Source organism: Phascolarctos cinereus, unplaced genomic scaffold (assembly GCF_003287225.1).
Source record: "Phascolarctos cinereus isolate Bilbo 61053 unplaced genomic scaffold, phaCin_HiC Scaffold_4;HRSCAF=312, whole genome shotgun sequence".
Classification (NCBI taxonomy): Eukaryota; Metazoa; Chordata; class Mammalia; order Diprotodontia; family Phascolarctidae; genus Phascolarctos; species Phascolarctos cinereus.
The window spans coordinates 417658270-417683170 of NW_027555847.1; the positions used below are offsets into that span (position 1 = coordinate 417658270).

Genomic DNA, 24901 nt, shown 5'->3' on the forward strand with positions numbered 1-24901 from the left:
GGCAGGACACAGTAGTGATGAGAAACGTCGATTATCTAGATATATACTGGAGATCTTTCAACAAAAAAACAGAGGAACTGATAACTTCATGGTTTGCCGTGATAACGTTATTTTTAAAAAGATGAGGGAAGGAGGAGATATGGGAGGCCTGGGATTGAACACCCTTCCTTCCCTTCCGGACCCTCAAACTCCAAACCTCAGCTTACCTCAATCTCCAGAAGGCCTGAGATTGAATACCTTCCCGGTCTTCCAGCCCTAAGAACCTCAACCCAGATGGTGAAGAGGCAATGGCCAGAGGAACAAGAGTAAGATCTAGCCCTCCCCCTCTTCCTCCTCTACTCCCCCCATCTCCCAAAAAACCCCCTAAAACCAAAACCCTGCCTTATCCAGTTCAGAAGAGAAGTCTGGGATTAAGGCCCAAGATCGTTGGCCATTGCCCTGAAACACCAACCCAGTAATCTCAAACTTCTGGTTAAGGTGACAATGAGAAGAATCACAGAGGAGCCTAGCTCTCTCATTCACTCTCTGATTTGAAGATCTGAAGAAGAAGACCCTCAGAAAAAAAGTACAATGATGAATGAACCCCATCTCCCCAATAAAAAGAAACAAGGGACTCTAATGGCTATGACAAGGGTCACACTAGAAAAATCCAACCTACCTCTGTTAATAAATACTGTGGATCGAGAAGTTCAAGAGGAAAAGTCAAACAAGGAAAGCAACAGTAAAAAAACAAACAGCCACCAAAACAAATAGTAAAGTCACAAAGAATATATTGGTCTGGTAATGAGGACAATAAGAATGGCTGGAAGAAATGAAACAAAGGAATTCTTTAAAAATGAAATTATAATTGAAACAAGAGCTCTGGAGGGAAAATTTGGAAGGAAAAATTTAAGAAAAAGTGGAACATATTACCTAAGTAATAGGCTCCCAAGAACTCAATGACTCCATGAGACAATAAAAAAATTTGAAGATAAAAATATCAGAGGGTCAAAGGTAAAGAAAAAATAGTGCAAATAATCAGAAAGAGAGAGTTTAAGAACATGAACCAAAGTAAAGATCATGGAAGACTGTACTGAAACAAAAGAGAGAAAATCTTGGAATAAAATCTTACAATAGACAAAAGACAAAGGCTTATAGCCAGGAACAGTATCCTACAAAACTGGGTATAATCTTGTAGGGTAAAAATGAACCTTTAATAGATTAGAGAACTTCCATGAAGTCCTGATGAAAAAAATTAAAAACAAAACAAAATACACAGAGCTAAGAAACAGTAAAATGCAAACACAGAAATTAAGAGAAATCTAGAAGTATTTATGAAAAATTGAAAGGAGGTAAACAATGATGAAGCATTAATATTTTAATGGGGAGAAAAGGGACATGTGTTCCTCTAGATTCTCATTGTCCAAAAGCCATAGAGGATGTAAAGTGAAATATAAATACAGGAAGATTGGGCAATTTGAGACTTCTTCCATTAAAAATCTAGCATGGATCACACTCATCTTTCACCATCTTCTTTGTAAAGAGTGGAAAAGAGGACAAACAGGAAACAAAATGAGGCAATGGAATGACATACTCCATTATTACACAATTGTTGATTGGGAACTTGGTTATAAAAGAGAATAGGATGGTAGGATAGATAAGAAAGCAGAATCTGACTATATGTTGTTTGAAAACCACACCTGACCATATAAAGATTGACAGAGTTAAAATGAGGAAATACAGCAGAATTTATTATGTTTCAGGAAAACTAAAAAAAGCCAGGGCAATAATGATGATCTCAGAAAAGGCAAGAGTAAAAATGATATAGTTAAAAGAGATAAATGGAGGAACCATATTACATTTATAAACTCCACAGACAAGTAATATCAGTAGTTAACACATATTCACTGAATGCTTAAAAGGGAAAGTGAATGAAATTACCGGGAAAAATAAAATCATAATAGTTGGGGACCTAAATGTACCCTTCTTAGGTCTAAACAAATCTAAAAACAAGAAAGATGTTAGGACCCTGAACAGAATTTTATGTTAGACATGATAGCTCTCTAGAGATTACTAAATAGAACAGGAAGGAATATGTATGTTTGTACACACATATGTGTATATATAATATAAATACATTATATGCTATGTTAAAGATAATATAAAAATTATAAAATACATGTTACACAAACATACATAAATATCATCTTGCATGGCTTGAATAAAGGCAGAAATGGCATATGCGCATAAAATCTGCAGGTGACACAAACCTGAAAGCAACAGCTAACATATGACAGAGTTAAGATATACAAAGATACTGACAGACTACAGCACGGGGGTGGACCTAAATAAAATTCAGTGGAGAGAGAGAGATGTTAAGTCTTAGATGTAAGTTCAAAAATCAACTTCATAAGACAGGGACTTATGTCCACTTTTGTCTTTTCTATAAAAGTGAAATGGGAACAGGTGGCCTGTTGATTGGAAGAATCTAGTGCTAGCCCAAAGACACTAAATAGGTTAGATAATTTCAAATTAGCAGATTCTATTGATTTGAACCACAGGATCCTTAATGAGAGTAATGAAGTTATTATACAATACAAACTATGATTTTTACTAAGTAACTGAAAGGTTACCTAAAGATTAGCAAAAGGCTAAACCACTGACAATAACTTGTCTATCTGATAAAATAACAATAAATAATGAAAAATGAATAAGAAAGTAAACACTGTTAGCAGAATGAATGAAATGGCCTGCCATCCTGGAGGAACAGGTCTGACAAATCAAAAAGGAAGAAACCTTTCTTAACTTTAACAGGGTTTTTTGTTCAGTTCTACAAAACATATTGAAACAAAAAACTGTTCTTGGTCGAACAATTATTAGCTAAGGTATTCAAACGGCCGGGAGAGCTCAGAAATCAGTTTATTAGTCATGACTGAGCTGAGGAAACATCAGTGACTATAGTTCTTGCCTACTGCTGTAACGTGTTTCTGTCTACAGTGATAGATTATAAAACAGCACATAAGTTGTAGATGCTATCAAAATGGTGAACATAATTGAATTTGACTGAATATTCTGAAATTCTATTTTGCCTCTGCCATCTCCCCACCCCTTTTTATTGTAATAGGCTGGTCATTCAGGCCAGCCAGCCTCCTGTCTTGGGATGCTCATTTTTTTTGAAGATAGCAAGTTCTGCCAGAATCAGGAAATTCTCCAAGAAGAACCCATTCAGTCATTCTTCTGCTTCGAGCCCTAGGAGATATCCTCAAAAGACCTGTAAAGTATTGAGTTTCATTTTATCTAGCCCTCCAATAAGTGAAAGTATGAGTCAGAGCCTGATTCACATTATAAACTTACACTTGGCTCACTGAGTATGTTGATAATGCCTAAGAGGATTTGTTGGAAGGAAAGGACATATAGGAAGGACATTTTGCTTCTCATTTATTTTGCTACATGAAAACAGAGAAAGATGTGCATCAGCAACGTTTAATTTTTCTGGTGAGGACAAAGTATAACCTATTTAATTTTACATCACAAACTCAAAAACTAAACAATACCTTCACCATTGTAGTACAATGCTTAGTAGCCTAATGAAGCAAAATAAGTGGATGAGGATAAAAAGAACGAACCAAATCTTTTACTACTCCCTAGCTACCACAGCATCTTGGGTCACATGCTCCAATTACATTTTTCTGAAAAATTTATTAATCCTTTTAGAATGCAGCTTTCCTGAGTTCCTGTTTTTAAAGGTGGATCATGTGTGATTAGAATCTAATTTCTTTTTCATCATATAATTACCCTGATACCAAATCAGGGTGAAGTATGGTGAAAAACATCAGCAGTCAAGCCAATAACACCTCCCAACAATGCAAATTCATTTTTCAAAAGGTAGGTATAATTCAACAGTAAATGGCAATAGTTGCACTGTTTCCCTAGGGAGAAAAGAGAACTCTGATACAACATAAAATTAGATGTTCTGGAAACTCTGGGAGACTAGTTCTCATGCTTAGTGAGATTTTGTGATAGTCACCTGTATGTTCCCTTCTTTAATTCCATCTTATAACCCCTAAGGAGATTTTGTTGAGGAATGTTAATGAGAGCCCTTTCTGTCCAAAACTCATTTGTTTAGATACTTCGTGAGAAAAGACTGAATACTGCCTGACTTTCCTTAGGGAACTGTTCTAATGAGGTTAAAAAATGTTTTGAAGGTTAAATTTCCTATGGTTATATATGGTAGATTATTCCTAGCTATTAAAGTAGCATATGCCAAATTATAAATTAAAAGGCAAAATGATCACATTTTTTATTCCCAAGTCATATAAGAGCAACAAAAGTGAAGTCCTGTCCTTTATTTCTCATCATATTTATATTTCAAAATTCAACATTTTTTAAAGTACTTACCTACAGTATGGGACACTGAGGAGTAATGCAAAAACAAAATGAGACATGACCCCTACCTTCATGGACTTTACTACCCCCTAGTAACAGAATAGGATAGGTACACATATCATTGTGATGAATACTGAGTGCATGAGAGAGGCACAAATCAAGTGAGGGGAAAGGATCAGGGGATGAGGGTACAGGGAAGGGATGGGTCATTAAGGTTCATTACTAACCAGAAATCAGGGAAGAATTCATGGAAGAGAAGGTATTGGGGCTAAGGAGAGGAAGGATTTCAGCAAGTTAAGACAGAACAGTAGGTGAAGGTATAGGGGCAGGATAGGATGGGATGTGTACCATGTGACAAATAGTCCAGGCCAGTATGGCTGGTTTAGAGCCATAGGAGACAGAACAGGAAAAGGAGGATGATGCTTGGTGATGAAATCCCTGAACGCCAGGCTAAAGCATTTGAACTTTATATTAAGAAACAGGAAGTCACTGAAGGGTTTTGAACAATAGAATATAAAATGATCCAATCTGTGTCACAAGGGAAATTAATCTGGAAGGATTATGTGTAAAGATTAAAAGGAAGAAAGACAGGTCAGAAGGGCTAATCCATCATGGCAAGACTTAAATGTAGTAGCCATTATGAGGAAAGTTTTAAAAGTAGCCTTCATAACCTAAGAGTCACAAAGAAATCCTAACAAGGGCTTAGAAAGCACATTCTACTGGTCAATAGTGGGAAAGCATACTATATAAAAGAAAAAAACTAAACTAAACTAAACTCCATGGCTGTGTAGAGAACGTTGTCATTTCCAAAATGTTCTCTCTTTACACTAAAAAATAAATACTTTCAAATAATAACTCTCCCTCCAAAAACAAAACAAAACTGTCTTTCTTCAGGCTTCTTCCTTTCTTCATCAATACCCAAGGAAGCCTTAAGAAAGGCAAGCTCATCTTCCCATATAGAAATCTCTGTGTGTGTGTGTGTGTGTGTGTGTGTGTGTGTACAAATATCTCCCCAAGGAAACTCTCTTCCAACATTTATCTATGAGCATAACTTTGCACTCGCTTTGACACTTTTCAAGTCTGTTGATTCTGGGGGAATCTGAGAAGATAGTGCTTGCTATTCTCTTCTCTCCACATTCAATAAATACACATTCTTCATAGAATCACAGAACTGGAAGGGATCTCAGCAGCAAGGATTCTTAACTTGGGTCCCAGGGACCTCTAGATTGTGGAGTGTCTATGAACTTGGAAAAAAATTTTAATTTTTTTCATCTCTAACCTTGGTTTCTTTTGAAATCTGAAGCATTTTATTTTTCATTTCATAACATTACTCTAAGAAAGGGGTCCACAGGTTTTTCCAGACTGCCAAAATGGGGTCCATGACACACAAAATATTAGGAAGCAATGATCTAGTACAACCCTTATCTTATGAAAAAGCCTTTTTACAACATTCCTGATCAGTGGTCATTCATCCTTTATTTGAAAACTTCTAGTAAGGAAGAACCCTCTCCCACTCTGCTTCTTCCCGACCTCATTTCAATTTGGATTACTCTAATTTGTTAGGAAGTTTTTTCTTATATTAAGCTGAAATCTACCTCTCTCCCAAACAATGCTTTTCATTCTACCTTTTGGGGTTAAGCAGGAGGAGAATGGATCCTCTTCCATGTGAAATCCCCTGAAATACTTTACATGATCACAAATTCAGAGCTGAAAAGATCCTCAGATCTAGTCCAGTGTCCTTGCTTTACAAATAAGGAAACTGAGGACCAGACAAATTATTTAACTAAAACTTAAGGTCACACAAGCAGCAAGCAACAGAACTACTTAGCAGTATGTGGCAGCTAAATCTTCTCTAACTTAAACATTCATTTCTTTAAACTATTCCCTGTATGGCAAGATTTTGAGGTTCCCATCCTGGTAATGCTCCTATAATTGTCCTTTCAATTTATCTTTGTGTTTTCTAAAGTGTGGCTCCAAGAAAATAGTAATATTATAGCTCAGCATCAAGTAGCTTTGAAAACAGATAACAACTGCTATTTTTTTCTCAAAGTTTTAACTTCCGGGGCAGCTAGGTGGCACAGTGGATAGAGGACTGGCCCTGAAGTCAGTAGGACCTGAGTTCAAATCCCGCCTCAGATCAAACACTTGACACTTACTAGCTGTGTGACCCTGGACAAGTCACTTAACCCCAACTGCCTTAAAAAAAAAAGTTTTATCTTTCAAATTAAGCTAAATGCTGAAATGTTCATTCATGAAGGACAATTCCTGGGAGCTCCTTAAATGTATGGACTGTTTTTGCTTTTTCTTTGTATCCACAATGTTTAATATAGTGTCTGGCACTAATGTTTAATAAATACTTACTGACTGTTTCAAAATGACCCAAAGGGGTGTTGATGTGCAACTTATAATTCACTACAGTAACTTTCCAACTTTCTTTATACTGTAAATAAATGAAGAATAGAGTCATAAGTTGTTTCCTGATTTTTATTATCTTGTCATTCAAAATTATAGTCAAATATCAGACTTTACAGACCATTAACATACACTTCTTTACACAAATTTGAAATCTGTGTTTGTACTTGTATTTTGTCAGTGCCTTAAAAAACACCAAGATCATTTATAAATTCTTCTACTACCTGTATTTCTTCATGGAATTAATTACTGACTACAATAGATAAGGAACACAAGAGCTAATGAAAACCAAAACATTATGGAATAATTACTGGGAAATAATTATTGGAAAAGTTATGGTATAATCCTGGATATGTTGGCTCATTTTTTTATAAAGAAAATGCAAAACAGTAGCAATTATTGAAAAATAAGCTAATGTTGGAAAAGGTCACTGACTTTTACCTTCCAGGGATAGAAATACTTTCAACAAATTCCAAAGCCTTCAAAAGCACTAGCTGCATCACCCATAATAAAATATTTAGAAATATATTAAGGGTTACTGGGTCTTAAAAATATATGGAGGAAGTTTAGTACCATGATTTGAATATTTTCAAATTTGGCATTTTATTTTAATATTTGAAACTGTGTTATGTCACCAATGGTTCAGCTGGAAGTTGAGGTGTTAATAGTTGACCCCAATTATAGGAACCAAAAGAGATTATGTAAAAATGTAAATGTTCTAATTACAAAACAAAAGAAGTACTGATTGCTTAATAATAATAATAATAATAATAATAATAATAATAATAATGATAATGACAGCTAACATTCACATATACAGTTCTCGCTTTATGTAAATTCAACTTTATTTTAGCAGAAGAACTTACAGGTCACACAGGAGAGACAGCCACTGCTACCACCAGCACCAGACTGGGGGCTTGGTGTGAGACCTCTTATGCCAGGAGAGGAGATCTTGGCTCTTCCTGGCCATACACACACCAGTGTGTCTGCTCCTGCCTGTCTGTCTTTTATCAGGCCAAGCTCAGGTAGCTCATGTCTGTCCCCAACCCTCACGTGTCAACAGTTTTCTCCTTTCTGTGTCTGGCCCCTACTCATCGACTCCTCCATCCTCCCACCCCCAGCCAATTCTTCCTCCTGCTCTCACTTCTCTGTCCCCTGCCCCAACATGTCCTTGAAACTTGTGCGAGCCCCCTCCCTCCATAAGTGTATGACTCCCTTTCTGCCACCTCCCTCCTTTCCCCACTTCCATGGGCAAATCTGTATTACATAAAAAACTGCTGTATGTAGAGGGCTGAAGAAAGATCTACTTACATAAAGAGAACTATTGCTTACTATGTGACAGGCATAGTATTAAGCATTCTACAATTATTATCTCATTTGATTCTCACAACAGCCCTGGGAGGTAGTTACTATTCTTACTCCCATTTTACAGAAGAGGAAACTGAGGAAAACAAGAGTTAAGAAACTTAACCTGGGTCTCACAGCTAGTAAGTATCAGGCTGTATTTGAACTTGGGTCTTCCTGACTCCAGGGCCAGGGCTCTATCCATTGTGCCACCTGGACATGTACTTGGTCTTTTGATGAGTTAATATTCACAACTGAATGTTAAAGAATTAATTTTTAAAGGTTAATGGCCCCAAAGTGAAGAATACCAGAAGGACTGTCTGGCATAAATTATTCTACTTCAGAGGATTACTAAAGGTTATAGACAAAAAGCTTCATTTCATCATGGATTGCTATTAGGCTCCAAGAGAACATGTATGGTCAGAGTATCTTGAGGTTATGCAAAAACCCTAACTGGAATAGCAGTATCTCACGAGCCAGAGTCAAGTAATGTTAAACATCCTAAGCAAAGTCTGATGTTAATTTTTCAAAAACAGCATTTGTTTGACTAGTATGGAAATGTTTTACATGATTGTACATGTATAGCCTATATCTGATTGCTTACCATCTCAAAGAGAGGGAGGGGAAGGAAAGATGGAATCTGGAACTCAAAACTTAAAAAAAAAGTTTAAAAATTGTTTTAACATATAATGGGGAAAAAATGAAATATAATTTATTTAAAAATATTTTGAAAATTTAAAAAAGGTATTTGTTTGATCCTTGGAAAATTCAGCCTGGTTGGACAAGAGAATCTGAGACTTTGCCCACCATCAAAGCTTCACTTTAATAAGGAATGCAAAGTTATATGGAAACATTTTATCACCACAAAGAATACTGGCTTTGCTGCCTATGTATAAGAATTCCTTCTTAGATGCTGGATGCCCTTAAAAATATTTATTTACATACCAAAAGTTAGAGAAAACTCCAATATTTTCTACATAACGTATTCTAGAAACACTAAAAAAGGGAAGTAGAAGAGGTTATGATATAATAAAAGCTACAGACAGCTTAGAGTCAATTAAAAAACAAACAAACCTACAATCAGCTAAGAGAGATGGGTCTCCTTAAATTACCAAACACACCAAAGCACATGTGCACACATACATATACAAGGAAATTAATCATTATTTCATTCATATATATATATATATTATATATATGTGTATATATATAATTTATGAATATAATAACAATCTGTAGGAACACCTATTGTTTACACGTAAAACTCAAAAAGTTGGGAATATTATGTTTTCTCTTTTAATCTAAACAGTTTTCCCCCATCTTAGCTGTCATCCATTTGTCAGACTCTACCCAGTAATTTTTTAGTTATGGTCAACAAACTGAATATAATATTTTTTTGAGCTAACACATTTCTTTATAGTACACAAGGAGCACAGTAAAGCTAACACCACCTTTTCTTTCAACCCATATAACCAATGGGATATTACTGGAGAAAGTTTCTTCCAGCCATAAAAATGGGACTGCCAAAAATCAGTTTTCCCAAATCAGACTAACTTCCATCAATACTAAAACAGAACTCCCTGACCATTTGCGAAAAGCATCTCACCTACAACTTTGGAGAAAGATCTAGAAAATAGGCAAAGCTAGTAACAAACTGACTTTTCTTTAGACAGCCTCTGCTTTTCTTCCCCTCACATTCAGTATCTAACAGCTGTATGCACTTTGGACAACTAAAATAAGAGTCCAGATGAATTCATTGAAGCTGCCTGAAGGTAATATTTAAGAACACAGATTCAAGTCTGTTTTATGAACAGAACAACATTTCTACAATATATACAAACCTCAGGGGAGAACATAAAAGAATTTCACACCTGAGGCTAAATGCACATTCGAAGACATTTAAATTTGTTCATTTTATTACAAATGAAAGACTTCTAGGAAGTGTAATGACATTTTCCAAAAAAGTAAAATAGAGATATGATTGGTTTCTAGTTTTAGAATGAAAGTTTCCATCTAAGATTTAAAATAAGTCTGAGTATATGACTAGCACATAATGCATTCAAATACATTCCAAGTGACCTGAGAGAAACTAAAATAATGAGAATCCACCCCAATCTCACCCCCTTCAGAGACTCTATTCCAGGAAGCCAAATACTATAATAAGTCATCTAGATCTGGGAGTACCTTAAATCTTACCTTCTGCATGTTTGGCTTGATACATCGAACAAAGAAAGGATTAGATGTGCTCAATGTGGCCATTAAGGAATGCAGAGAGTCCTATTGAAAAGGTAAAAAAAAAAAACTTTTATTTAGTTTCCTATTATTTTACCCTTTTAGTTTCTAAGCACTCCAGGCACTTCTAATAGCAATCTCAGTCGACAGGGAGTAGACCTTTTTTTTTTTTAAATTTTCATTTTAAAAGTCTAAGTCCAATGTAAAAAGAAGTCTATAAAAGATACTATTATTTATGTTGGGAGACAGGAGGAAAGCCTCATATATGAGGTTTCATACTATAGAAAAGTATATTATTACTACTACCAGTCCAAATGATTATTCTACCTACGTACAAAACTAATCCATTTCTTTTTTTTTTTAAGAAAAGAAAGTAGTAAAATCAAAACTTATTTTTTAAAAGAAGCACATTTTTTTCCATTCTAGCAACATCTTCTAATTTAGCATTTTTCTTCAGAAACATAACCGACTGCTTATTCGAATTATGAACCTGAATGGGAAAGGATTGCCATCTCTTCCCATTTAGGGAAGAGGGGTGACCGTCCTTTTCAACTGCTCTTTTAATCTTCAGGAAATAAGAAGTATTCTACTTATAGTGTAAAGCCTATAGCTCCTTAGCCTTCACAAATTGATGTGGCCTCTCTCTCCAGCTTTACATTATAATACTTTGCAACACAAACTCTTGGTTTTAGTCAGACTAGACTACCCATAGTCCCTTATACATCAAGTATCCTCCTGCCTCTGCTTCTATTCCTGCTCTTTCATTTGCCTAGAATGTACCTTTCACTACTTAATCAACAGTATTCATTCCTTCTTAAAGGTCAGCTCAAATGTTACCTCTTGCTTGAAACCTCCCCTGACCACCACAGCCCAGTGTCAAACCCCTTCTTTTTCTGAATTTCTATGGAAGCGTGCCACTCATTTGGGACTCAACATATATTGTCTCGTAAATACTTAAAAAACATGTTTGTTGACTGACTGCCAGACTGTGTGCTATCTTCTGACTCCAACTAAAATGTAAGTTCTCTGAGAAGAGAGAGCAACTAGCCTTGTAGTCAGTAGATCCTCAATTGGTAAAAATCATAAGATCATAGGTTTAGAGCCAGAAGGGACGTCAGAGGCCATCTATTCTTCCTCCTTTCATTTTTCAGGTAACGAAACCGAAACCCATAGAAGTAAAATGATTTGCCCAATGTCAGAGCGGAAGTAAGCATCATGGTAGAATTTGAACTCAGGTACTCAGACTCCATTTTCAGGTTTATAAACGAACTCAGAAAAATGAGAGCAAAATAACAGATTTCAATAAGGCTGTTCCACCTTTAAGTTTCATTAAAAAAAAATTTGCCTAACTTCTCTGTTCAATATTTGCCCTTTCACCACCATGAGCAACTCCTCTTCTGTGAAGTTCATGCTACTTTCTCTTGATTCTGGTCATTTTTATCTATCAAAGTCTTGATTACTTTCACATGGTTCGCTGTGATTTTTAGCAGCAGGCTCACAGTCCTCCCTATTACCCCTCTCTCTGCTGTAATCCAAGGAAATTTCAATAAAAAGGCTGAAAACTTTTCTAATATCCATCTTCACAGTTTCCCGACATCAGCTACAATGAACTCCATTCCATGACAATCTAGCAACTCCCAAGAGTCGTCAGACCTTAGATATAATGACCGCTTAAAATTACGCTGAGACTGAACTCTGAAATTCCCTTTCTGACTTTAAGGCCTTTCCACTCCTCCAACACCTTTATTCTTTCTCTAGCTGTTCTTCTTTCATGATCTTCAAAGTCCTTTAAGATTACTCCCCATTCACCCATTTAAAGCTCTTCTGGCCATCACTTTGCTCCTTGAGCCTGTGGGTCAGCAACTTTAACAATACCCTCTCTGCTCCATCCTTGAATTTTTTCTTCTGTTTACTTTCAGCTATTTCTGCCTTATTAGCCCTTTCCTCCTGGGTAACTCCAGCTATCCTTTTTTTCCCCTACTACAAGCTATATAACATGCTGTTTGAGGAAATCATGTACTACATCTACACTAAGCTACCAATTTATACCATCTCACTTCAATTTTGCTCTACCAAGGATCTTTCTCTCATAAAACTTCCTTCCTGTCTGTTATCTGTCTCCTTCATTCTTTTTTTTTTTAATTTCCCTGTCACTTTAGGAAGAGAAAATCATAGAGTCTCACATTGGGAGGGAATTCTGATGCCAGAGAGTTTAGTCAATAAAGGAGTAAGAATATCTTCTACAACATAAACAACTGGCCATCCAGCCTCTAGTGAGGGACAGTCCACGACTTCCTGAGTTTGCTCATTTCACTCTTATAGAACTCTACTTGTTTGGAGTTTTTCCTTTTTCAGAAAGCCTAAATTTGCCTCTTGGCAACTTCCATCCACTTCCACCCATGGCTCTTGGCCCTGCCCTCAGAGGCTGTCCTCTGTTCCTTTCCCCCTCACTTTGAATGTCCTAGAAAAAATAATCAATACCTGCTGCTTCTACTGCCTCACCTTCCAACTCATCCCTTTATTCTTTGAAGTTTGACATTTATCCCTAGGACTCTGTAGTTCTCAACTGTGATTTCTTTGAGAGCAAGGATTTTTTTTTTGGGGGGGGGGTAGGGGATGGAGTGGTGGTTCTTTGTGTTCCCAGAACTTGATTAGCACTATTCCTGGCACGTGGTAGATACTTAATAAATAAATGCTTATTAGACTGACTACTAAAAACTCTCTAGTCACTAACATGCTTAGCATGGCTTTTCCCTCTCCTCACCTTTGATATCTGACACCGTGGAACATCCCACTGTTTATGATACCCTCTTCCCCTCTCTGGCTATACATCACTATACTATTATTGCTCTCCTTCAATCTCTTTAACCAACCCACCCTCTCCACAGGGTTCCAAGTACCCTATTGCCAAAAGACTGTTAGAACCTCAAACTCAAAAATGTCAAAAACTGACCCCATCATTTTCTTCTCTAAATTTGCTTCTCATCCTAACCTCCTGATTTCCTGTTAAGATTGTCCTTCCAGGCTACTAGGCTCACAAGGTTCTGTTACCTTATAACTTTTCCCTCATCCCACACATCCCAATGACCAAATCCTATGGATCCTACCTTTGCAGTGTATCCGGCAGGGACCCCTTTCCTTTCAATTTCTGTGGAAGCTATTATAGTTCATGTCCTCATTTCTTCTTACCTAGACTATTATAATAGCTTCCTAAATTAGTTCTCTGCCTCTAGTCTTTCCCTACTTCAATTACCAGCTGTCCAAGTAATTTTCTTCATGCACTATTATGATCACATACTCTACCTTTTTAATCAAAAACTTTCAAGGGCTCCCATTATTTACTCCATAAATAAAGTATAAACTCTGAAAATTGTCATTTTAAGTTCTTCTTCAACTTTGGTTTTGATTTACCTGTCCCCTTCACATATGCCATTTTCCTGCCCAAGTGCAATATTTTTTGATCCTTGTTCTATTCCTTCCCTATCCTGGCTTTCATGACAGAAACAAAGACAGAGAAATGGCACTAACAACTCTTCCCTTTGCATACAACACTCCTCCCACACAAACAGAAAAAATGTCCCACATCTCTGTCCACTGAAGTCTCTATGTTCCACCCTAATCACATGCACCCCAGCTCTTCCCTGAAGTTAACACTAATACCTTTCCAGCAAAAAACTGATTTTTTTCCTTCCCAAATTTCACAGCAGTTTGCCTAAACCTCTCCTTTGCATGTATCTCATTCTCTGCTGGGTTAGGGTTATTTGTGTATTTGTCCTTTCCCCTGCATATTGATTGGAAGTTCCCTGGCAGCAGGGTTCATATCATAAGCACCTGGATATGACTTTTGCATCTGGCACATAGTAGAAAATTAATTAATGTCTAATTAATTAAAATTTTCTTTAATATTTAATCATGAAAAGCCACCCATTAAATTTTTTTCATCAGAATATTTTAAACACATAAAGGAAAAGGAGATAAATACAAATGTAGAAAGAAATCTACCCCATGTTCAAGTGAAGTACTTTCATAAACAGCACAATTTGATAAAATCACTCTGACCTCAACTAAAACAGCTACATGTTTTTCTTGTTAAAAATAAAAAGGATTTTACTTCTACAAAGCATTTTGGTTTAAAATTAAAGAAAACTTTTAAAAAATTACAATACTTCCTGATGCATACACAAGTACCATTTTCAATTTTTAAAATGACATTAAACAATAAGACACTAAAGAGATCTTAAACTAACCTTGAACTGTGAGCTGACAGTGGGCCTCTTGTGTTTACTTCCACATTTCAGGGTTTCCTGGTTATTTCGGCTTGAAACATGTTCAAATAGATCATAGATGAAATCAAGTCTAAAAGAGAAACAACAAAGCCTTCACAGAAGTAATCATAAAATTATTATGCTTCATCTTGCTATGATTACAGCCCTTTTTTCAATCTGATAACTCAAAATTATTTACTCTAGTCTAAGTTAACACTACTTTCAAAGGTTGCAAGCTTATTATCAAAAACAGGTTAGCCATGGGAATCATGATATAGTTCATCTGTGTTGAGATGATACTTACTACTTCTGAAAACGTGGAAAAACTTCACAACTCCCACTGCCCTCAGTTGACTCATCCTTACAATGAAAGGGTTAAATGAGATGGTTTCTGATGTTCCTTTCAGCTATAAATCTATTACCCTTCTAAGTCTAAAAAAGGATTGTGCTCCCATTTTGCAGGCAGCCATTTAGAAGCAAATATCTGTGTGAATCTCAGCTTTGAAACTTAACGAGTTGCATGTCCTTGGGTGAATCACTTTCCCCAAGTGGGTCTATGTTTCATTAGGAAAATAATGTGTGACAGATAAGGGAAAGGATTGGGCTAGACATTACTTTCTGTATACTTTGTATTTGTTTAATTCTGTGAATACTGTATTTCCCAGTAGAGTATAAACAAGAACTATTTGATTTTATCTTCCTATAGTACTCAGTTATTGAAAAAAGCACAGCTCCAGAGTCAAGAATACTTGACTGGTAAAATCAGGTATTTTACCTACATATGGGCTGTGTGGTTCTGGCCATATTCCCTTAACTTTTTACTGACCCAGGCAACTCCCCAAGAAAAGTAGTTGTAAAACAGCATCAGATTTGCACTGATAAAGGGAGTTTTCTCAATGGGAGTTTCTTACATGGTAAGGAAAAATCCTCAGTGTCTTGCACATAGGATATGTTTATTTTACTATTTACCGAAGAGAATCTGAAAAAAAACCCAACCTCCTAACTGTAGAAATTGGAGGGCTAGACCCTTGACCCAATGTGAACCCAGTAAGATACAACTGTCCTGTGATGCTTTCCATCACTTATATCAGCTAGGTGGCACAGCAGATTAGAGTGCCAAGGCTGGAGTCAGGAAGACTCATCTCCCTGAGATCAAATGTAGCCTCAGACACATACTAGCTGTGTTACTCTCAGCAAGTCGCTTAACCTGTTAACCTTAGTTCCTCATCTGTAAAATGAGCTGGAGAAGGAAATGGCAAACCATTTCACTATCTCTGCAAAGAAAACCCCAACAGGTCATGAAGAGTTGGACACAACTGAAATGACTGAACAACACCAGCAAAATATATGTTTCCTAATTTAAGCTTTTTAAACTAAGCTGTTGATTATACTTCAATTTTTTAAATTATTAAAATCAAGTAACTTCTCTATATTTTTCTCTCATAATAAATAAATACATTTTGTTTATAAAAAATAAAAACATTTGCTTATTCATCAGGAATAAGTATGAAGAAAAGAAATTATGGATTCCACATCAAATAATTTTCACACTAGAAATAAAACTTCAAGGCTATGGGCTATGTAAATATTAAGGCAGGATAGCCACACCATGGAACTGTGTCTTTCAAAGGCACAGCTGAGCGTTTAGCTGTCAAATGAGGACCACTGATTCATATACAAAGGCCTTTTCTAATTTTACAGAAGAGGAAACTGAGGCAAACAGGGTTAAGTGACTTACAGAGTTAGTGTCTGAGATAAGACTTGAATTCAGGTCTTCATGACTCTAGGCCCAGTGCTTTATCCACTGTACCACCTAGTTGTCCTTAGTAATATTAAAAACTAATATTTAAGTCAGTGATTAACCCATTTTTAAGGTTTACCATATCCCTTTTACTTTGTAGTACTGCCACTCCTAAGTGGCAGGCAATTTTTTTTTGAAGTGAGATAAAATAAATTTGATTTCAAAACTGTTTGAGAATTTCCTGACCACTCTTGAGATAACAGGAAATAGAATAGAGAATTAAATGACTACAGCACTATGATATTTGTTATATGTGTCTTTTTTATTTGTGGTTAATAAAAATATTACCAAGGGAAGGCTATTACAGAATGCTCTAGAAGAATGTTAATATTTTAAATTCTACTACATGAAGAATGTACATAGCATAATTCAGTAGCAAATCACATCTGCATTTGTTGGCCAATTACTTCTCAGTGGTTGGTGTTACATACCGGCTTTCCCTTAGCAAGTTGAGAAGATCATCTCGGAATGTATCTCTGTTCTTCTCCAAGATTCCTCTAACATCATATTGCACCTATTAAACACCCCCCAAAAAGGGGAATAGAATTTGGGAGAAGGGGGAAGGAGAGGGTGAGAGAGAGAGAGAGACTGAAAATTCAGCAGACTGTATAAAATTTAACAGTAAAATCAGAACATTTCAATGAGTTTATCTTCCTTTGGAGAAAACAAAGATTTCTCTAAAAGGTATTAAGAGGAATTTCACAGGGAGTTTTGAAAATCTTCCACTAAAACACTGCTTTGATGGTGTACTAAAGCAGAGGTGACCATGGATTCTCAAAAGCTCTCGGCCAGCACAGTAGAAGCACTGGCAGCTCTTATAAAGCTGACAAGGCTTTGAGAACAGATCCTATAACAACAATCAACTTTCTTTGGTCTTCACTTTAGCCTAGTTCAAAGAGGTTCATTATAGGAAGGTGAGCTAGTTAAGTGATCAGTTCTTCTTTGACCCCTAGGCTAATCATGTCTACAAAAGCATAGAAAAGCTGTGATCTGTGTTAACGGAAGAAATGCCCACACTGACAAAACTATGGGTCTTTTGAAACACTGAAGAAGAAATCCTAAAAATATATTACCTCTCCAGCATAGTGTTTTACTCCAAAATTATTAACAGCAACTCTTGGCTTCACATAAAAGTGGTTATGCTAAATTTTAAAAAAAAGAAAGAAAAAATGAGCAATTCAACAAGCATTTTTAGTGTTCGCTCTATAGAAAGCACTATAAAAAGTAACAGGGGAAATGCAAAGTTTAGATAAATCTTGGTCTCTGACTTCACAGAGCTTACTGTCTTGTAAGGAGATATGACACACCTATAAGCAGCTACCAAAAAATACTTAAGTGTATAAGAGGAGGTGCAAACAAAGTCCTATGTCAAGTCTTAGAAGGGAGAGTTCATTTTTTATTAGGGAAACCAGGAAAGGCTTCACTGGTATTTGAGCTGGGCTGAACTGAAAGGACATGTAGAAATGCAATTGTATGAGATGGAGGAGGCGCCCTAGACACAGCGTATAGGTGGGACCTACACAGGCCCATGAAGAAAAAGGGAGCAGTAAATACAATAAAATACATAGAGAACCAAGCAACATGGCATATGTCAATGGCATATGTCATCAAAATTCTAGGCACTATGTACAATTAGAAGTGCTGATATTGTAACTTAGTAGGTGTCCTAAAGTTCACAAGGTTAGTAAATGTAATCACTCTGCTGCTGTCACACTAAATACTGATAACATGGTGCTGCAGTGAATCAAATATGAAGGATGCTATGGTTAATTTAACTCAGCTTAAAGTATCTATTCTAGTGAATGGTTCAAAAAAGGTGTAACAGTTTGGAAAGCAAATACAGAGGTGCACTAATAAAATAATCCATGTTCTCAAATATCAGGTGTATACTTAATCCAAAGGTTTGTTATCTGAGGTAGAAGAATCTGGAATGGTCTTTGACATACAGCATGCTGAGCATGTAATTTCTCCAGTAAGGTAGTATCTGTGGCCTGAGGAAAATGACTTTCTTCATTAATAAGGGCAAGTAGTCCAAGTTTCTAGAAGAGGGGAGAAAAAAACAAGAATGTTTTATAAAAGGAAAGGGACAGCTTTCCGAACAGGTCTTTAATTAGAGTTGCCTTCCTGTCCCTTCACTTATACCACAAGGTACATAAAATACTTATTTCTAAGAATGAAAAAAAAAGTTTTTAACCCATACTACATAGGTTAGATCACATTAACGTTTTGTTTTTTTAAAAATAATTTTTAGGGGTAGGTAGATGGTGCGGCAGATAGAGTGTTGGGCCTTAGGAAGACTCATATTTCTGAGTTTAAATCTGGCCTCAGACACTTACCACCTGTGTGAATGGGTCACTTAATCCTGTATGCCTCAGTTTCCTTATCTGTAAAATGAGCTGGAGAAGGAAATGGCATGCTACTCTAGTATCTTTGCCAAGAAAATCCCAAATGGGGTCACAAAGAGTTCAACACGACTGAAAACAATGTTTTAAAAATCAAATGAAAAAGAAGGCTTGGTGAGACACATATAACACTAGGCAAGGAGTCAGGAAGACCTTGACTTAAATCCTTTCTCTGCAATGTACAAGCTGTCTAGTTAATCCTGGACAAATCATTTTAACCTTCATGTGCCTCAGACATCTTTAGGATTTTTCTTTAAGTCATAGGTTGGAGCTCTGCATTACTCACATTGCTTCCCTCTTCCCACTCCCTCATAAGATTCTTTATTTCCTTAAAATGATATGCATTTATTTTCAGTAACTGGAATTTTGGAATTTATTTTGTATTTTTTGCTGCATTGTACAGTACTGGCATTGGTAAAAATTTCAGATATCAAGTTATAATCTAAATTTTAGAAAAGCATAACCAAGCATATCTGGTTCAAAAATATACATATATATTCTGTATATTTGTATATATGCAAACATACATGTATACATTTACATATAAACATATTTACATACATATTTTTATTTATACCAAAACTTAGATTCTGCTGAAATTAAAATCAAAGTGAAAAGTAGGAAATGATACTATGATCACAGAATCACAGAACCGCCAAAGCTGGAAGGCAACTCTAATTAGAATACAATAGACCATTTTGGCTTAACTTTCACACCTTTAAAGTACAGGTTAGTACAAGCTATTTTGTTTCCATAAGCATAAATTAACACAGCTGAGCACCCTGGGGACTTTAACACATTCTCCAACAATGGATTACCTTTTCAATAAGATCTAGACATTCTCCATTGTCTATCCAGTCAATATCTTCCCACACTAGTCCTTCTCTATAATATAAGCAGAAGGGAACGTTTTAATTTCAAATATAATTTTAGAATTCTCAATTTTTCTTTGCTTATTTTGGAAATGGTACTTTAAATTCATGATTACCTGCTGTATTCCAGTTGTTCCAAAGAAAAAATGTGCTTATTGAAATACTCCTGAAGCTTTTCATTTGCATAGTTTATACTGAACTGCTCAAAATGGTTAACCTGAGAGGAAAGAAGTATTGGAGAATAAATATCTTCAAATTTATCATCCATAAAATGGAAGTTAAGAGAAGAAAAAAAAAATCCACAGTGAGCTTCAGAAATCCATTCTGAGCTTCAAATATAAGGGACTTAACAGCAATTAGCTTACATGTTAGAATTATTGAATACCCATCTTCTGAAACATACCTCAAAGTTTTCAAATCCAAATATGTCTAGAATTCCAATCGACTTGAAGTCATCTTTGCCTTTGATTCTACTGTTAATTTTCTTAATAATCCAGGCAAAACACTGGGAATAAAGTGCCATCGCCATGGAATCTCTGCTATCTGCTGCCTGTGGGATGATCAAACACAGTAAGCACACTCTGTTTCTATTTTATGGCTTGTCCTTTTCACCAGATGTGGCAGGCATGGTATGAGTCTACCCCACTCTAAACAAATCAACAGATCCATTCTCAAATTTGCCAGTAGGCTATGTTTCAAAAGTTTGTAACTTGGTACCCTGGAAATTATTTTCCAATATGAACCTGATCTTTAGGTTCCCAAACCAGTCCCCAAAATGCCTATTATAGTTTGGGTGAATTTCACACTAACATTCCTAGTCTGAATGTAGGGTCTTACAAGAGAGCCACGTAGTAACGGAGAGAAGAAAGTGTAGGAAGATAATTTTTTTTTTCTTTTCCTTGGCTCAGAATCTGTTCTAGGCAAAATTTTGAAAGGGCACAAAGTTAGTATTTCATGTCTTCCTACTTCCTGATACCCTTATCCCAAGGTCCCTAATGCCCTCATGTTGCCCTTCACCTTCCACTGTGGCACTCCATCCCAAACTAATTTATCTTCTCTAGAAAGCATCCACAGCCTTCCCTTTATTTCATAAATTGACCTAGGGAAAACCTCAATAATGTTTGCTGAGAATTACTTGTTGTATGTTGAGAGGTGTTAAGATCTCTTCTCCCCTGAGTATCATTGATCTCTGTGTCAAGCCATCGGTTAACTGTGTTGAATCCAATCCAAGTAACTCTGCAGATCTGCCAAGAGCTGTCAAAAAAGAAAAAAAATAAGTTAAAAAAAAGAAAAGCAAACTGTAGACTGTATTTGTACTAGAAGGAGCAGGAGATTTCTTCTTTGTGATGTGACTTAAGCCTACACTAGCATGTCCTAGAAGGGGTGGGGGACCTGTGGCCTTCTAGGTCCTTGGGTTCTAGGCCTTTTGACTGAGTCCAAGTTTTACTGAACAAATCCTTTTATTAAGGAGATTTGTTCTGTGAAAACTGGATTCAGTCAGAGGGCCGAATTTGAGGACCTAGAGGGCCACATATGGCCTTGAGGCCGCAGGCTCCCCACCCCTGTATTTAAGCAAGTAATATCTTTGAAATCATTTTCCTTGGAAATTACAGAATCGTGAGACAAGTAAGTATTCATATAGACTTATACAATTATACTGGGTAACTGGAATACTTGAAAAATCAAATTTCTTTTTTTTTTGTTAGAATAATAATTCTATCAGCTAAGACCACATAAGATCACAAGACTGATAGCTTGAAACAATCTTAGAGATCATCTATTCTAAGTTACCTTAGACTAAGAAAAATCTCTAATCAAAGGGGTTTAGTGAATTACCCAAGCACAGAGATAGTGAGTAGCACAGCATTGTTTCAAATCCAAGTGTTCTGATGACTCTAAATCTAACCATATCACTTCCGAAAGATGATACTCAAAATGTAGCCTTTTACTTTTATTATAGAGGGCCACTGTGGAAAGATATTGACTGGATAAATGATAGAGAATGTTTAAATCTTACTGAAAAGGCAGTACATTATTTTAAATTAATTTTTAAGAAAGATTCTAGAATTCCTCTCCATAAATCAAGCCAATTACTAAATGTAAGCTACTAAATATCCCCCTAAAAAAACCCTGTTCCTACAGTTAAACAGAAATGCCTAAGCTAAAGGCCATTGGGTCTTCACATATTTAAGTTGGAAGAAAACTCTAGTCTCTTCCTCTAGGATAGAGGATATACTTTAGTCTCATCACCTTTCCCTAAACATACATTTTACATATCAGAGAATTGAGATTTAGAGAGGTTAAATAATCCTATAATTAGTAAGAGGGAAAAGCTGGCTTAAACACCAGGTCTTCTTATTCCTGCTTTTTTTTTTTTATTACAAATCCAGTAATATTTTCGGTACCAAAACTTCATACATGGAAGTAAGTTCCTCAGTAGTTAATAATGAAAAAAAGCAATCTCACCTGTTTTGAAAGAAACTTGTGCTCCACCAGCAGTAATGAATTCTATGTTTCCAAGATGTAAAATACCAGCAAGTAGTCTAAGAACTTCCCGAACTTCTTCTTTGCTGAATTGCATCACTTCCATTGCAGTCTAAAAGAAAAAAAAATCACTTATGGTGCTTCCTTACCCCATTAAACTAAAGAACTAGCAAAAGTGTCATCATATAATGATATGCATTATGCACTGAGGTGTATACATCAAAGCAAAAGGCTGACTTCTATCATTATCACGAAGCAATCCATTCTTTAGAGCGCAAATCACAGGTATCCAAAATAGGTCAGATTACACAACAGACAAGCCTACAGAGAGAGAGCTATAAAATGGCCAGAACACAAAGTGATAAGTATCCATGTTATTAAAAAAATTTTTTTTTAATTCTTGAGGACTATGTTAAGTTATTATAATCCAAAGTGGAAAAGCAGATGTTAATAAAAAACAAAAACAAAAAACCTTTTATTTGTCTCTATTTATTTTATTTATTTTCAAAGTATAAAGGCATAAATGTTATTTTTACTACAAGTATGAATGTCAAACAAATTCAGGCATAGAGAATTCCATTAACATGTTCCAAGCTTTCCTCAGGGGCTAAACTAAACAGAAAGGCAGCTGGATGAGACAGAATTATTAATCTCTAGATTTTTATTCTTTGAAAAACAAATTAAGAAGGCCCTTGTCAGTAAAAGAAAATTCCTATATCTCTTATAATAGCAAATTTAAACAAAATATGAACTACAGACTTGGTTCTATTTCTCTAGACTTTGTAACTTTAATCATTCTAAGAAATTCCTAAGGTGCTACTCTCATCATATATGGGGGCTGAAAACTGACAAATATGCCACAATGTTCGGGGGAAAAGAAAAGCATTTGTAGGCAGTCAAGATACTGGAGCTAAAACTCTTTTGTAAATCAGCACAAAGGTATTATACATACATACATATCATATATATATATATGTTTTATTAGTCTAATTGAGACAGCATAGGCCAATGTTATAAAATAAAGTTTTATAAAATATACAAAGTTTTGGGGGGACATAAATGGTTATATATTCCTAGTGAGTTACAAACTGCATTTTAAAAGTTCCTATGCAAATTAAAATTGATCTGAAAAAAAATAAAATGTTTTGTTGATACGAATTTAAGTTAATGATGAAGAAAGTAGAACTCAAAATGCACGAGCAAACATATACAAATAAAAAGCATGATTCATAATTGTGGCACCATACTTGAGGATACTGACACTGGAAAATGAGTACAGAGTTGACAGACACTTTTATAAGCTGACATTTTAAAATATTAGCAATTATGTTCCATTAAAAGCAAATAGGTACATAAAAGTCTTCACTGAGTGCACAGTATTGCACAAGGTAGTAATCTAACTCCAGTGGATATTTCTGATGGACTACAATTAATTCATACACTCAATCAAACACTTATTAAATGCCTATTTCTGTGCAATATCCTGTTGAAATAGGCTGAAATATTCATATCAAATGTTCATATATATATGAAATATTAAAAGAAAAATGTTTTTTGGTTAACATATACATTTGATTATTATTTAAATATCTTTTTTTTAATCAGATGAGCTAATATGAGGTAAAGGTCTTTACAAAGTGTTATTAAGTGACTAGAAAAGATAGGTGGAACCAAGATGGAGGAATGGTAGGAACCTATCACAGAATCAGGGGGGAAGATCAGAAGCCAGCAGCAGCAGCTGTGTGGCTCAGACCCAAATCTCACTTAAAGCATCTAGGCTCATCTGCAGAGTAATAAACAAGGTAAAAATCCCAGAGTACAAGAAAGCCTACAATTCTGCCATTCCGAACTAACAAAGCTTTCCAGATGACTGACAGGGATCGAGTCCAGCAGCTGCCTATTCTCGCACAGACCCAAACACAGGTCATAAAGTTGCAGACTTCAGACCAGGAAAGGGGGCGGGGTGGTGAGAGGAAAGAAGCATTCAGACTCTGACTTAGATCAGACCACTTTGGGAGCACTGAAAGCTGGCAGGTCCCCAGTCTTAATACCCCAAGAAAGCAGTAAAAGGACCAGCTCAGAACTTCCTTCCAGAAGTGTAGTGGAGCGCCGCCCTAATATTATGTGTAAGATTAGGAAGTAGGATGGAAGGATGGGCAAAACAAACCAAAAAAACTCCAGAATAAAAAGAAGGGTGGCAGGGATGCTCAAGTCATAAACACCGAAGAAAAAAAAGACTACAAAACATCTACAAGCAGTGCCTCAGAGAAAAACACAGCTTGGACACAAAAACAATTAGAAAGCCTGGAAGAGATGAAGCAAGAATTTAAAAAAAAAGTTTAGAAATGTTTTTAGAAATGGAATAAGAGTGCTTGAGGGAAAAAAAAAAGGAAAATAAATGAAAGCTATGGAAGAAAAAATTGGAAAGGGAATTAATAGCTTGGCAAAAGTGTTCAAACCCTTGCCCAAACAACCAATTCCCTGAAAATTAGAATGGACCAAATAGAACTCTATGAGGTGACAAGAAATATTAAAACAAAAGCCAAAAGACTGAAAAAGAAATTGAAGAAAATCTAAGGTTATCTCACAGCAAAAATCAAATGACCTGGAAAACAAACTGAGGATCATTAGGCTATGTCAATACCATGATCAAAAAAAGAACCTGGATGTCTTATTTTAAGAAATCTTAAAAGAAAACTGCTATCTCTTAGAACCAGAGGGCAA

The 24901-nt window shown here is 35.8% G+C and overlaps 1 protein-coding gene across 1 annotated transcript in view; it reads right to left on the reverse strand.

The window, feature by feature from the left end:
• The window catches only part of MYO10 (myosin X), a 256436-nt gene that overhangs the window by 79491 nt on the left and 152044 nt on the right, over positions 1 to 24901 (reverse strand). Inside the window, exons 10-19 of the mRNA XM_021008633.2 lie at positions 22160 to 22289; positions 20829 to 20947; positions 20097 to 20243; positions 19810 to 19910; positions 19640 to 19706; positions 18366 to 18458; positions 17493 to 17561; positions 16851 to 16933; positions 14601 to 14709; positions 10318 to 10398 (exon numbers count right to left, since the gene is read on the reverse strand). Coding sequence (XP_020864292.1) covers positions 10318 to 10398; positions 14601 to 14709; positions 16851 to 16933; positions 17493 to 17561; positions 18366 to 18458; positions 19640 to 19706; positions 19810 to 19910; positions 20097 to 20243; positions 20829 to 20947; positions 22160 to 22289 — 999 coding nt within the window. The remainder of the gene's footprint in view (positions 1 to 10317; positions 10399 to 14600; positions 14710 to 16850; positions 16934 to 17492; positions 17562 to 18365; positions 18459 to 19639; positions 19707 to 19809; positions 19911 to 20096; positions 20244 to 20828; positions 20948 to 22159; positions 22290 to 24901) is intronic.